The 16347-nt window shown below is 37.2% G+C and overlaps 1 protein-coding gene across 2 annotated transcripts in view; it reads left to right on the forward strand.

The window, feature by feature from the left end:
* FAF1 (Fas associated factor 1) overlaps positions 1 to 16347 on the forward strand; it is a 177194-nt gene that overhangs the window by 101715 nt on the left and 59132 nt on the right. For both annotated transcript variants that reach the window (XM_069788767.1, XM_069788766.1), the window contains exon 9: positions 15225 to 15320. In XM_069788767.1, coding sequence (XP_069644868.1) covers positions 15225 to 15320 — 96 coding nt within the window. The remainder of the gene's footprint in view (positions 1 to 15224; positions 15321 to 16347) is intronic.

Raw genomic sequence — 16347 nt, forward strand, 5'->3', positions numbered from 1 at the left:
TTCAGTTGTCTTTTCTATGATTTAAAAAATTCTCATTCTTTAGAATGCATATATGTAAGAAGCAGAGTAAAATTTATTGTTTTAGAAATATTGATACTACAAATTTTACACTTGTTTACTTTTTAATACCATGTTATGTTTTGAGAGTCAGCTATTTCATCTCTTGACTGCTTTTGAGGGATAACTTTAAGGAAAGTTACACACCCACCTCTTCCAGTTACAAGCTGTTTGCTTTCATTCCTTGTGCATTTTAAAGTGCAAACTATCAGTTTCAAGTGCTGCTTCTCTCATAAACTGTAAAGGATAATTGCGTTGCTAAATAACTGTCGCATTTTATCTCAAAAATGTCAATTTCAATGAGTTTGCCAAGTGCATTATGATCCTTTTACAATAAGGACTCAAAAAGCCAAATTCATTGCTGATGTAAGACAAACACCATCAACATTGCATCAGCTTCTACCAGGAGAATTCGACCCCATTTTGGCATAACCTATTGTAATCAACCTTAGTTTTGAAGGAAAGGCTAGTAGCAAATTTTGAGATTACTGCTAGTAATTCATTTGTTCAATAAGTTATATTGTCACTGGAATTTTAAAGCATAAGGAACACCAGCGGTGCTATAGACATAATTATTTGCCATCTCTTACTGCTTTCTTCTTTTGCAAGAGATTGACAAATCTGCTTGCTCTATTGAGATGTTTTTAGCTGTTCCTGCTCTGAAACTCATAGACATGATAGTTATTTTTATTAAAAATGACATGCTCATAAAACTCATTAAAAGGAGTAGAGTTTAAAATTAGTAAACAAGGACTGACTGAGACTGCTACTTCAATTTACCACTTCAACATTGCTTCCAATTTCTGTCTTTATATTGACAGAACTTGCAAATCAAAATGTGATGGAAATGACCGTATGTATAGAGAGAAGTATCGGTAGGATAGGTCAAGGCAGTCCAGATCTCCGAAGTGCCCCATGAGACAATGTACTGGTGGAGTATATTGTATGTATGCCACCATTCCACCTCTCCATCTACATGCACAAGAACTGCATTGGAGGTTTTTGTGTCCCAGCAGAGGCAGCAGCAGGAACCGCTCTTCTTCCTGTGAGTTTATACCAAAGGAGTGGTAATCTTCACTGAAGAGAGTTTTTGCAGTCACTTTTGGAGCCTCATCTTCGAGATCCCTTTGTACATTCATCAAACACTGTATTGTCACAGACACATCTCTGAATGGTGATGTGTTTGGTGGAGCAGCCCTGCAGCCTGTTTTTGCTTGAGCAGGCAGAGTTCCTCTTTCGGGAGTACTCACAGAGGGCACGGTTTGGCATAAGCTAGTAGGTGCTGAGGTTCTTGGAGTACTCAGTGAAGAAAGAGAGAGAGATACTTGAGATTCAGTTAACAGGAGTGGTCTTATTTAGGTGCTCTAACTCACCTTGCAGAAACTAAAATATTCATTCCAGTGCCAAGATGTTATAGAAGGACTACATTTACTTCATGCCCTGCTGAGAGAAGCTAGCAAGAGCTATTATCAAAGTCTCCTTTTCTCCTCAGTCATTTAATAGTAGCAGCTTCTCTTTTATTCTGTGCTCTTGGAGAGCAGAATAGGAAGTGATAATCTCCTTGGAATACAGCAGACACCTGTTTGATAAGTGGTAATTGCATTATTCCTGGAGGATTATCACAGTGGTGCTTGTTTCTTTGTAATGAAACTCCACTATATAAGCAGAGCAGAGCTTCACTATAAGATGTATGAAAATCCATTGCAACAGATTGAAGGTGTTTGGCACCCTGTAAACAGAGTTTCACTTTAAGTAAGTGTATGGTAAGTGGGCTTGCCGTGTAATAGCAGAAGCAAGCTATGTAAAATTACAGCATCACTTTTGTTGTTTTATATAAAAGTGAGAATATTTGCTATTGGTAGAACCTCACTTGGGGTTTGTTCTAGTTGTGTGCAGAGCCTGATATAATAGTCTCAAATGCTTCCTTTAAAAAAAAAGGTATTTAAATAATGTTAGATTAGTCCATAGATAACTTTTTAAATGCTTAGAATGAAGTTAATCTGGTCCTCTGTTGGGACTTTTTTGTTGAAGTCCAATAAACTGTTGATAAAACGTGGAACCAAGAAAATACTAGTTGATAAATCTATTTTAGACAGGTAACTTCCTCTACCAAACAAGAGAAGAGCTCTGTTTTCAAGAGCAATCACTGGATTGAATTCCTTTTCTAAATGTAGTTACTGCCCAGTGGTCAAAACATAGACCTGAGACAGATTTGTAGCTCTGCAGACTTTACTTATGACATTTAATAAAGCACTTTACTTAAGCAACTCAAGCCTTCTCCTTTCTAAGAGGAGGCCTGAGATTTAATGCCGAACTTTCATAAAAGTCAAAGAAAAGTAGCTACATGGCTTCAGCTAGATTTCAGTAGAAGCTGGCCATCTTATTTTTGTTAGATGGCTAAGAAAATCCAGTCTAACATGTTGGGAATGTTTCATGTTTGTCCAGTCCTTAGAGGTCTTCAAATAGAAAGACCCTTTATAAATGCTTAATTTTTTAGTTATTTATCTTTGCTTGTCACACTTGAAACTATCATACATCAACCAAGCACACACAATATGTAGTTATACTGAATGGATGATATTAATGCATTTTTAGCTGCAACAGCCCCAGCCCAACAACTTACCATTTGAGAATACTAAAATACTGTTTAGTGTTAATACAATTTATTATTTCTAGTTTTGAACATTTTTCCTTTAACTGAGGAGGTTATGTACTCAGTGCTTTTAATTGTACTGATGCAAAGTGTTAAAAGGTCTTTTCATATGTTCCAGGTCAGGGAAACAGAAAATAAGCCAAAATCATCCTTTTCAGAAGCTCATTTTTAGAAGTCAGTAACACCATGTTTTCAAAAGGCTAACATTGCAAAAATCCAATTCCTCGAAAAGTGATATGCAGGAGGAAGAGGCAGCATAAAAAGCCTATCAGTGTTCGAACCATTTGTTGGAAGCAGTGTTGCTAGCACAACTGCTTGAACTCTGCCAAGGAATTATATAGTGCTGGAAACATATCCAGGCACTCTTCTGTTTGCCATCCAAAGCATTGTACAATGCTGTGAAGCAAATGGCATCCCACCATAGACCTGAAACGTGCCAAGTATTTGGCTGATACTCTTTGTGAATGCAAAGCAGTTCCCAAGATATATCTGTGAATATCTGTGGGCAATATGGGATCTGGATGAATTGAATTGGTTCTTGGTTTATACTGTTACTTATTATTTCACTTACAATTGTTTCTTACCTTAAAAATCTGTTTAACAGTTTTGTATCTCTTCTGAATAGCAAAAAATAGGCAATTTGTGATCAGACTTAGAAGAAACAATATTATTACGTCCTCCTCTATGGCAATTATGCAGTTACTTAAAGAAAATATCAGAAACCTAACAGACACTGTTTTTCAATGCAGAAGCCAGCAAATTAAACAGGACAATGTTAGTACCTTGATTACTTTTCAGGCCTTACACTGCGAAGAATTTTGAGGAAAGGAAATATAGGAAGACGGATTAACTCTGTTTAGTGTTTTTGCAATTGTTATGAGTCTGAATCCATATTAAGTGCAGCTGAATTTTTCACAGTCACTGTTAGAGTATCAAAAGTAAGACTAAGGTGTATCACAAAATACAATAACCAGACTGCAGAGCATGTGATGGTCCTCAGAGAACTGATGGGTGAGTGGATGCTGGTGCTTTCCCACGTTTTCAGGTACCAGAGGGATTCTTGTCCTTTTTCTTACAGACCTTTTCTTTTGTTTACCTTGATCCTTCTCTCATTTGGCAACATGAAATGGATGAATGCTTTGACTCCTGGTATTTGTTGTCACCCAAAGGCAGTCTCTCTCTAGCTTGGGAAAGGTTGGGAATCCCAGTTTATCTATGAATAACACTCTATTAGTCGTAATAGATCTTGTTTTGGTGAGAGAGTATTTATTTTTGGTTCCTGAGACATTCAGGAATGTACAGTGAGTTATAACCTGTTCCCGGGCATGTATGTTTTATAGATCAATTCACACAGGTGTACTTGTTAATAAACTCACTTAACCAATTTACATGCATAAGTTTTAACCACTAAGTAATTAGTGAAAGCATTGCCGAGGAACTGGAAATTTGGGAAATGTGTCATTATTTGCATATCAGTATAAAGCAATTACTAAATTAAAGAGTGCACGTTGTGACAAACATGAAGCTCCTTTACTGTTGCTTTGTCAGTGCACATTAACATCAACTTGATGTGAAAGCCTGGCTTTCTCTGCATGAACTAAAAATCCTAAGGCAGAAGTACACGATGAATCACCCAGAGTTTGGAGGCTAGCATGCTGAATTGCCTTGGGGTTCAGACTGAGGAAAGAAAAAACTGATGTAAAAGACCATTGAGAAAACGTATCAGTGGAAAGTAATTAACTCAAGATCCACAATTAGCCTCATGGTCTATACTTAACTGTGTTCCAGGTCTTTCAGCGTTTATTTAATTCTGTTACCCTGTGTTTCAAATAGCTGCAAATGGCTTGGCAGATTTTTCGTCCTTTTTAATATTTACAGTTTTTGTCTGAGAAGAATGAGCTCTGTAAGTGATCATGGGTATTTATTTCAGTCTCTCAAGTATATCTTTTTCTTAGTAGAATCTGTTGTACAAGAAAATTTTTCCTTTTGTTTCCTTTAAATATATTTGTGGTTTGAAGCAACATTAAGTACTACAGTATCTGTCCTTCTGCTTTAATTCCTAACTTGCGTAACTAGACTTAATCAAATGAGAAATAATCAAAACCAGGAATAATCTTCTCTTTCATTCAGCTAGCAAATGAGAGTGATAGATTCACAGTAATACGGCTGGTGATTAACAGCAACCGTAGCAAAAACTGGCATGTGTGTTCAACCAGCGTACCAGCGCTGGGTGTTCCCAGAGGACTGGGCACAACTTTTTCTCAAGCTTGTACAGAAACTCTCGGCAGCATTTTGTGAAGCTTGCTTTATCGTGGTGGTGGCTGTGACTCCAGCATCCCGCATCTGGTGTCTGAAAAACACAAGTGGCCTGCTCACTGTGCCATGGACTCTTCTCCAGCCTCCCTCCTCCCACCCCGTGTGCCGTTTGTCCACAAGTCAATTCCAGAGCATCTTCACCGTGCTGCTGCCTTCAGCACGTTGTGTAAAGATCTCCCAGGGCGGTGTCTTTATACTGCAGCAGAAGGAATAAGATACGTACATTTAATATGCAGCCTTTTGGAATAAACTGCAGAAGAATTTTGGAGAATTAAAGAAAGCAATCTCATAATCTAAAATATTTATCAAATTTTTAAAAATTATTAATATTTAAGACACTTTTTTCAATTCAGATCTTTTTAAACTTTTGGGTTCTGTGTTTTAACTCTATAGCATTCCTTTGTGATTTTAATCTTCATTATAGTTCAAAGATCTACCATGGGAACATCACTGAAATCCTTGGAATGAATTTCCTACAACCTGTGTTGACAGGTTTAAATTACGTACTCTGACACTGTTCTTGTGGCTGGATTAGAAACTTTTTTTCAAGTTAAACCTGCGATAAGTAATTGTCACAGCGCGCTGGCACAATGCTAATTTGAAGTGACATGTCCAAACTGGCCTCAGTAACATGAAGAACCCTAACAGGTGTGAGGGGTGGATCTTCCCATGGGCTCTGCTGAACTTCTAACAGGGGAAAAATAGTAGAAAAAGTGAAATGAACCTTGAATAAAGCTGTCAGCAGTAATTATCTCAACAACACTTTGTGAGGAGTTAAAATAAGCATTGCTGATTTATAACCTGAACACACTCCACCCTAGAGATTTTTTTCATCCAGTTAGTGTTTAAAGTGAAACGTTGAATACCTGTCAAGATTTTTTTTTTTTTGTATTGAAGATGCATAATGAAATTGAAGTTATTTTCCAGAGGAAGTTAATTTCAAGGGCTGTCAAATTTTTTAAACTCTTCTATTCATTTTAGTATTTGTACAATAGTTTAATAAAACAAACAAAGCTAGAGCATACTTGACTGTTTTTCCCAGCTAATGCTATTTGATGTCAAAAGACAAAGTGGCTAATGTAGAATTACATCCACTTTTTATTGTTGTTCAAGGAGGGATAAGGGTTTACATGATAGTAGATGAGCTTTGGTTGGTTGATTCATTTTTTTTAAATTATCTACTAAACTTGAATAGCAATGTCTTGACTAGTATAGACTGAAGAGAGCCCTTCAGTTCTGTATAGTAAATCTCTCTGAGTCTCGTAATTAATTTCATGGTACAAAAAAAGCCCTTGTTTCAGTAAATTTCCAAAAAATGCATTTGATAGACTTTTTTTTTTTAATTGGAGTGTACCTTCATTTTACAGTGGGATACTTGCTTGTTGTTGCTGTGATAACGCTTGTTTTATGTATACAATGTATTTCAGTATGGATAGAAGTAGTTTTACAGTCTGTTACTAATGAAGGAATACTTGCTAGCTTTGAGAAAAGAGCAAAGCAAAAGATGAACATTAATTCACAGAAAACCTGTAATCCTTGAAGTTTTAAACATTACTTTTAAACATGAACATGTGTGAATTCTTAAATCATGTATCACTGACTTTCTGAGATTATACACTGAAAACAAGATAGATTCTTTAATGTATAATTATACAGCGATAAGTGATGTGTTTGGCAGTGTTGAGCACCTATTTATTCCCAAGGAATTTAGTGAGGGTTTGTCTGAGCACAACAGGCTGCCCACACATTGTTAATAATGCTTGGTTAAACACTGAGAACTAGAGCCATGGCAAGAACAACCTAATGTGAACGATGTCTCATGTCATAGCATCATTTTTCTTGAGATGATGAGACGCTGAGTATCCTCAGAAATAGCATGGGTTGCTTGGGAGTCTACCACCTCCTTCCTGCATGGATTGGTTTCTGTGTGCTTGGGTCTCCAACCAGGAAAGAGCATGGAGCTGTCTGATATTCTCTGGAGAATCGCAAAAAATTGCCAAAGACTTCCCACGCTCTTAATTTTCTCTGCTTTCAATATTCATATTCAAGGGCTGTGCTGGATGCATTTAGAAACCACTGTTCTCTTCAACTGTTTGTATAATGGAAAACTTCCCACTCTTACATTTCAAGTGTGGAAGTGGAACTTCCTCTGCTGTCATTCACGTGCTGTACCTCTCCTCCCTCCCTTTTACACTTTGATTTTTCCTATATGCCACATTAATTGCTATCTCCCTTTCACCACACAAATATTCCTTGCTTTATGTTTTGCTCACTTCTTTAATCTCAAAAAGGATAGGTTACAAAAGAAAAATGGAAACGCTAGTATGCTGGGAGCAGCAGCCTCACCAGTCTTGCTCCAACGGTAAGCAGAATAACCTCTTTTTTAGGCATTTCGAATAGATTGGTTTATAATTTGTTCCTGTGTCCTTCTGGGGAGTAATGTTAGGTCAAACTGGTCTGCAGTCCCCTAGATCACCCTGAGATTCTGACTTAAAGACCAGAGGTCTGAGGTGTAGGTCTGTGCCTTCATCTACCCTGCTGAAAAAGTATTTCTCTCTAATTTCCCATTCTGCACAGTTAGCATGGTAATCTTTTTGAACAGGGAACTTAATTTGTCTAGTGAGGAGAGATAGATGACATCTTGTTAGGCCAGGAGAAATGAACTTGTTTGAATTCTGAGATCTGCTCATCAAGAAGAAGGGATTAGCAATGATGAATATGCCTTGCAGACATCTAAACTCAAGTCAGTCTAGACTAAGCAGCAAGAGAATTTTTCGCTTATCACAGTCTTGCTTAGACACTGTCTGAATGGATAGGTCTAATGGATGGGCTGAATCTGGAGGTACAGAAAGGCTGCATAAAGGTCTGAAAGCCGTGCTATTCAGCCAAGATGTAGAAAACTGATGAATTGTTTTGTCTTTGTTACCTTACTGCTCTTGGTCCACTTGGGCTATGAAAATGTTTGATCCCATTTTTTTCTAGATCCTTTCTAGAATAAATTCTGATGGTATTTCATCATCTTCCTCTTCAGTTTCCTTTTTATCGTTTGAGCTAGGAGCTGGGAAAATCCTTCCAAAGCCTAGTATCCAAACTCAGCTAGTAGTACCGTATGCATACAGAGTGCAATAGAAAACTAGGACAGAAATGTTCCTTCTCAAACGTTTCGTCCCTTCTCAAGCTTCATATAGATGTCTTCAAAGATTTTTTTTTTTCCCCCTAGCTTCAAGAAAATGCGTGCATACCAACATCTGTAGTATCATTGACATTTATCATACTTGGGGAATTGGCTTATGCTGTAACAAAAAGTCAAATAACAGAATAGTAAGTTTAATATGAAAACTGAAATGCTTGATAAATGTCCTTCCTTGCCCCTCTATCCTTACCCCTTCTCTTACCTGATGAGGGGAGAAAAGCATCATAGCAATTGCTCCAACAAGAAAAAGGATCAAATTATTTGGAAGTGAAATTTTCACAGTGGAGACACCTGTCAGTCATTGAGTATTTTGCTATGGGCACCTCTGTCTTACGTTATTTTGAATAATTGAGCATGGCGTGTTATGAAATGTACTCAGTCATGTTTGTTTCTTTATACATTAGCCATGTATCAGTGAGTAAACCAGTAAATGAAAAAGCTAAGCAACTCACATTTTGAGCACAGTGAAAGGGCTGTCACATGGAGTATTTGAACCAGGATTAGGTTTCAGTCTGTAGGCAACAGTGCGTTCATTTCTGATCAAGAATTTTTTGTGTGATATATGTGTATTGTAAATCTCCACGTGTGTACTGCAGCCTGCTATGCAACTTTTAGAAAGAGCTCTTGTTCAGCTGACGGTCTCCTGATTTATAAATATTATTTTGGGATATCATTTCCATGTTTGTTAATATATTTGTTTCTAACATGAAACTGCAGCTAGCTAATATTGACAAGCTAGTTATGGCCAAGGTACTAAATAGAAGCCACAAAGGTCTCTCAGATTTCAGAGTTGGTATATACTGTAATAATAATTATTGAGGGTTGTTAGAAGTTAGCAGTTGTGGTAGAATTCCCCTTGTTGAAACAGCTCTGGTTCAAAGACTATTCAAGCTTAGCGTGAACTTCTGTTCTTAATTAATTAGGTAACTTTTTACTCATAGTGACTTTACAATGCTTTTAATAATACTCTGAATGTTGCTCTCATGCTACTATTGTTTCCAGGGTGAAAGAAAGGGTTTGGGGTTTCAAGATGCTTGTATAATCTCTGTTGAAATTTGACTTCACAGGGTGAGTAATAATATTTTTGGCATATATTTCTGGAGATAATCTTCTCTTGCCTCTTAAGCAGAGCACTGGTTGTACAGTGATAACAGTGAAGGCATAAAACATTCTCAAACCAATACTGAGATAAGAGAGAGCTACTGCAGTTACTGACTTCTGGAGGTTGTTTATCCAGCCAGAACTCCATATTATGATCCGTGCTAACAGCAGATTTATCTTCAGCACAGATACTCTGCAGGCTTGATTTTTTCCCTCCTGCTTAACAAGGGGAAAACAGACATTGACAGTTTTCACCAGAATTAATATTGATACCCAGAACATTAAGTGTAATTCTGGAATTTATTAGATGTGATGCTCTAAAGATACTGCATTACAGAGAGACGGATGGGAAAGGCACTGCACTGGATGAAGCACCTCCTTGTCTTGGGCTAATTATGAGAGCTACAGCAAACAGAAATTAGAGATGCCATCTTGAAAGATTTGGGATTAGGTAATCTGCGTGTTCCTTAACTGCTTGAGATTATAAAAACCAAAAGGCTAAATTATGCACTTTGTATGCTAAACCTGCCCACCTCCACATTTGAGTGTATGCCAGTTTTATTTCTACCTGTTCAACATTATAGAGTCTAAAAGGATGCATTAGAAAGCCTGTACCTTCTTGGTAATTACAGATGGAGTGATGTCTTTTGGAAGGTTTTCTCCTGTGGCTTCTTCCATCCAGCTGTGCTAGTGAGTGCAGGTGGAAAGCTGGAACTATAATTTTACCGAACTGTTTTTCAGGATGCTAGAAATGGAGGGCAGGTTATTAAGACTTCCTTTTGCCTAATATCCTACAAGCTGACCTTGAGTATGACTGGGAGTTAGTCTGCTTTTTATGGGAGTTTCATGAAGGAGAGTTGAGTATCGGAAAACATGCTTTTTTTTTGTACACCAGAATTTTGTTTGCTTACCTTAGCTCTGAGTATTACAGGCAGAAAACATGGATTATTTTCCTTTACCTCAGGAGGAAATCACACTATGAGAATTCCCCCATTTCATTTTCTATTGAGGTAGATAATATACAACCAAACATAATTCTGCATTAGAAGTACAGCTAATTGAATAATTCAAGTCATTCATAGCAGTCAAATAATACAGAAATTACATTTCTTTTTATGATCTTTTTACTATATATTAAAAAATCCAGCAGGTATGTCCACTGCAAGGTTTTTGTTCTAGTTTAGGTTTGCCATTGTCAGTTAATGCCTGTTGCTTCACTTGCTGTGCATGAGCAAGTGAAATCTGGCATCATTGATAGACTCTTTTATTTTGCATATGGATCAAGTGTTCTGTGAATTTTTTTCTGATGCTTTGTAAGGTTTATATTTTGACCTTTGAATTTCTGAGAGCAACTGATCAAGAATCTCTAGTTTATGTCCAAAAAATTACATTAGAAAAGAAAATACTTTGCCATGGAAAAATATCACTCCAGTGAGTTGGAAAGGATTCTTCATTTGAGTAGATCAAACAATAAAGATAGTTACCCTGTTATAGTGACTGAAATTGTTTCTCATTTTAAGTGGTCTTTTAAACAATCAAAAGCTGTTTTTTTAAAGTTGACAACTACCAGGTGATACAGCTGAAGGGCTACATATAATAACTTTCCCTGGTTAACAGGAACAGTGGTGAGTATCTGTATGTTTAGACAGATGTGTTAATGTACGTTAAAGCAAACCAAACAAGCAGAACTCCCACACACTTCAAAACCTCAAAATTCTCACTAGTCTTGTAGCAGTCAAATACTTAACAAAGAGCACAAAGTAAATCAATATTCCTACTTTCCTTAAACGTTGTCCCTTATGCTTGCTTGTTTTCAATGGGTCTGGTTAAAAGAGCTACAACCTTTTAGAGAAAAGGGATCCCTTGATGACAAGTATCCTGTGAACAGCACAACCTCTCCAGTCATGCCAAAGCAGGCCCATTATATAGCTGCAGCTCTCATCTGCAAGGTGACACGTTTTGCAGGCTTGTCTTTCCTACTGCACCTGTGAACCTCTGGAGCTCCTGGGGAAGTTTCCTGCTGTTGATGACCATTGTAGGGATTTTGATTTGCTCCAGAGCTAGCTGATACGGACAGAAGCTGTTCTACTAAAGATCATTGACTCTCTTGGCAGTGATTTGACAGGTCATTCTCCATCTCATCCCTCTGGAAAGGCCATACTTTGCAATGGTAAGCACTGAGAGGATAACAACAAGCCTAATGTATAAGTCTGTAAATTATGCGCTTCAAGGGCCTGCCTGTTTTTCTACCATAATTTATTTTCTAAAGTATGTTCTGACTTAAATACAGGCAGCTTAGTGGCAAGATGAGTTGTTTTAGTGTTTTATTCAGGCTACTGGATTGCTAGAGAAACTCGTGTCTGTATTTATATGGAGCAAAGAGTGAGTGTTTCCAAAATGACTGTCATAGTTGAGGATGAGGAATAAGGTCCAGTTCTTTACAGGTTATTGCTTTAAACTGGCCACTTTGGATGTCCAACTATATTCTATAAGGTATTAGAAAGCTCTTAGGGCTTGCCTTCAGACTTTCATCATTAGATACGGTTGCCATTAGAAGCTCTTTTGAAGTGCTGTTTTTCTCGATTAGCATGTGGCTGAATATGAGGAAGACCAATTTGTCATATGCAATTACTGTTTTCCTGATGCGGTACACTGAGCTTATAATTTTTGTATCAGCGTTTCTCAGTGGGGAGAGTTCCGCAGCTGCAGTTCTCTGCTGGTATCATTCCTTTATGTTCCTGCTACTGTTTATCTTGCTCAGATCTTCAGTGTCTTGGTAAAATACCTCTGGACCTGTACAAGAGACTGAGTTTGCACCTTCTTTTATAATTTCAGAAGTCTGCAAGAATGGGAATTAAGTTGTGCCAACAAACTCTTTCTAGAAGATCACAAACTTGTGAGATTATGGACTTGTAATTTTTCCTATTATTCTGAGCATGTGATGGCAGCACTCTGGAGTTACGTGCTCTCAATGATTTCTTTCCTTGCTGCATGAAATACTTGAAAAAATAGTCTTTTTAGATTGTTCTAAAGGATATTTCTAGAAGCTTCTACATAAAAATGATACTTTCTAACAGGAAGAATAATCTATTGTTTAAAGCACCTGGTCTCACTCTGGATTTGGCAAATATCTTTAGGTTGATCTGGAAAGTTCTTGGCAAAGAATCCTGCATGTTCGGATCAGAAAAGATGTTGCTTATCCCTCAATTATTAATGCTGGCAATTGAAATACAAATCATCTTACACTGAACATTTACAAATAAATTCAGTGTCTTAGTGTTGGAAAGCACAGGTGAGCATTAGACCCATTTTTTTTTTCTCTAAATTGTAGGTTTGGTAATGGTCTTTCTTTTAGTAGTTAAAATATATTTTAAGTATCCTTTGTGCACTTTTAGTCCAGGTCATACCATTACCTTTTTGCATACCAGTAGCAATCTGTTCAATATCTGTGCTGTCTCCTAAAAGGAATCTGCTCCTACCACTCTCCCTGGAATGTTCCAAGGCTTCAATTTTATTGTCCTTCCCCTTAAAAAAGCTATAGGAAGCCAAAAAGGAGATGACTTAAACTTTCAACAAGCATGAGCAGTCTATACACAGTGTTGGACAAGAGATCTGGCTTTTCAGTATCATCTTCAGTTACTTTTTGCAAGTCATTTTGCCTACTTCTGATTCTGTTTCACTTTCCACCTCACATACCTTTCAGCTGTGAGACCTTTTGAGTAGGGATTTGCACGTGTACATTTACTGCCTAGAAAAATGGACTAACTTATTTATTTTTGCTTTAATGTATTATTTATTTCATAATCTATATATAGCTCATTATTGGTGCCAAGAGTCCTGCATATACGCCTTTCAGTGTCTCTTCCTGCACTTGTGAAAGCCATCCGATTCAAGCTACAGTACTTGCATAACAGTGGTTTTCATGCAGAAAAAGAAAATATTCTGAAAAGTTAGTGACTTTTGAGATTTTGCACAATCAGATGGGCTTATGAGTTGAGAATATGGGTAGTCAGGTACTCAGGCTCCAAACCAGTTTTGGAGTTGGTAAAAAGATTTTGTCCATTCCCATGGGAAGATGGCTGTGACACAGCGATTCGTATATCTAATGTACCGCAACCCTGTTTGGGAGTAGGCAGATGCAGTATTTGGAAAGAAAAAACTCTCCAAGAGCAGCCTGACAGCTAAACAGTTCTTGCCACTGAGATGCTTCAGCGAGTGCTCCCATCAGTAAATTGGCCTGTGTTCAAAATACTTGTAGCAGTTGAGGTTTGCTATCCCTGGCACTGGACCGAGCTGCCTGAAAAGTAATCTTTTGCTTAGTGTTGACGTTTTTATGATTTCCAAAATAAAGATTAAACTTTCTGGTGCAAGAGTCTCTCTTGAGAGAGGACTCTCCTTTATCTTAGAACGAAGATAACTTAATTCTAGAGAAACATTCATGCTGTAGGGTTATTTTGAAATGAAAAGCAGACCTTCTATTTGTCCTAGCCTTTCCTTTGCAAAAAACTTCTCAAAAAAAAAAAAAAAAAAAGTGAAAAGGGATGGAGATTTCTCACATAGATGTGCACAAAAACCCAACGTTCCGGCAACTGTCTGGAGAGTAGGATGAAATGTGCTCTGATGTTGAACCCCTTCTGCTGTTAGCTCATTTTCGAGAGATGCTTTGACACTATAATATAGGGTTGCAAATTGGAATTGCAACACCCTGCTATTGGGCCAAGTGATGAAGCAGCACAATAACTGCCTGCTTGATCTTACCACTCTTTCTTTAATGGGTATGTAAAAGATATCGGGAGCCTTTCCAGGCATCTGTCAGGGTATTTGATGCTGTTAGATAGGGAACTTCAGTCTGTGTGTGGTTAGTGTGCATGTGTGGATGTTTTACCAGTATTTTATATAGTGTGGTAACTACAGGGCAAAGTTTCAGGTTTTATAGCAGTTGGGTTTTGTTTATTATTAAAAGCTTATAAAAATACTAATTAAACTGGTGGATTATTACAGAGAATACAGTTCTTATGCTCTTGTCACAGGAGTTTCATAGGTAATTGGTCTTGACCTGTATGTCGTCTTTAATATTTCATTTGCTCCAGAGTATTATTACTCACTTCCTTTAAGACGATAGCTAGGCTTTTTATGCAGCTAAACTTCCGTTTAACCTTGCTATGAGAATGTGACAGTAGGCTAGTTCAGACAGGTTAACGTTCATTTGGTAATCAGCCTGCTTCAACCTGCAGCAAATTAAATCTTTGTGAGTTCTAGCAGACAAGTGATAAAGTCATTCTGAATTATGTATAAAAATAAATGGGGTATTTTCAGTGCTCATGGCAGTAAATGAAATTTAAGGCTTATGATTTATTCTTGGATTTTTGGGGGGGGGATGATTGAAATTTGTTTTACCTTAATGTTTTTACAGTCTGATTGGGAGGATGCTGTATTTCTGAAATATATTATGTAAGTCTCATTCTGTGCCCTGCAAAAATAGTAATTATTTTTATAGGATCTAGAACATCTTCAACATTTGCTTATTCATTAGGAAGGAAAAATTTACATTTACTTCATCAAAACATACCACTGTAAAAGTTACCACGTACAAATAATGGTTCAAACTTCAGTACTGATTTAGGAGAAAATAACAATTCAAGACAGTTTTGAGTTTGCAGTTCCATTTCGTTTGTTTTGATACTCTGTGCATACACACCCGTAAAACTTAGTTGATGTCTCTTTCAATATTTTTATGTAAGGAATCGTTTTAGTTTTTAAGCGTTCTTTCTTTATGGTTGTATAATTAATTTGATCTTCTGTGGTACAGTCTTCAGTTCAAATCTCAAAGCAACCTTAAAAAACAACAAAACAACCTTCATTTGAAACTATGGCTTTAATAAACAATCATTGCTTTCTTTGTAGATGACTCTCGCTGTATCGGGACTGACTTTTCCTTGCCATCGACTTACGGTTGGAAGAAGATCTTCACCCGTACAAACGAGGGAACAGTCAGAGGAGGTAAGAACATCATCTTCATTTTACCAGTATACTCTAGGAAGAAGCAGGGAAAGCTCATTTCACAATGCTCACTGTGCCTTCTATTGTCAAATATGTCAGTAGAATTGCATCTTAAAAGAATCAATTTACAATTCCTGTAACAATTAATTGTGACAAAGTAAGGAACTGGTAAATGAGTCATTGAAAAAAAGAGGAAAAACAAAATAAGCAAGCCACACTAAGCATTGAAAAATACTCCAAATTAAATAGAAGTTTGAAACGTATTTTCAGTATTAGCAGAAAAAGTTGTTTGCAGACTGTGTAAACTGCTGTTTTGTTGTTTCTAACTATTAATAGTTTGGGCTAAAATCTCCAATGCCTTTGTCCTTCCTCAAAATGAATTTAATATAAGGGGTTTCCCATTTTCCACATGCTTTTCTTACCATTTTGTTTAGAGAGCTATAGCAAATAAGGTTTATCTTGCTGCACAAAAAGGATGTGTTTCAATCTGTTCAGCCCATTTGAGTTCGAAAGACATAGCTGTGAGGCACGGTCAGGATGCAAGCCTGGATATAGGCTGTTGGATACTTGTTAAAAGTTAGAGGATGGTCAGACAGTGCTGTTCTAGCTCTACCTAAACCACTTAGCAGGTTAAATAGATGGTTATTATGGTTATTGTTTTCTCCTGAGATCTACCAGCATAACGATGTATCATTGCTGCTTTACTTCATTCTTTCAAAATTATCTGACTGAGTTTGTTGACCTTGTAGAATTTTCTTGTTGACTAGTTCATTCAGGAAGTGTTCTTTATTTGAAGTTCTTTATGTGTAGCTATTGTAGAGAGAGATCCAGCGTGTTTGGAGCTCTTTGATCCTCGTGTGGTCACTTGCATGCTAGAGCTGAAATCTCACGTTCTGTAATACACTTTGTTGCACCTTCAGGGACTCATGTAGATTTTCTGTAGTATACTCTCACCATAACTTCTAGGTCAAGTGGAGCTGGAATTGCCGTTCATGAAAGGAAGTCAATTTAGAGGCAAGTTAACGTT

This window comes from Haliaeetus albicilla, chromosome 8 (assembly GCF_947461875.1).
Source record: "Haliaeetus albicilla chromosome 8, bHalAlb1.1, whole genome shotgun sequence".
In the NCBI taxonomy this organism is placed as follows: domain Eukaryota; kingdom Metazoa; phylum Chordata; class Aves; order Accipitriformes; family Accipitridae; genus Haliaeetus; species Haliaeetus albicilla.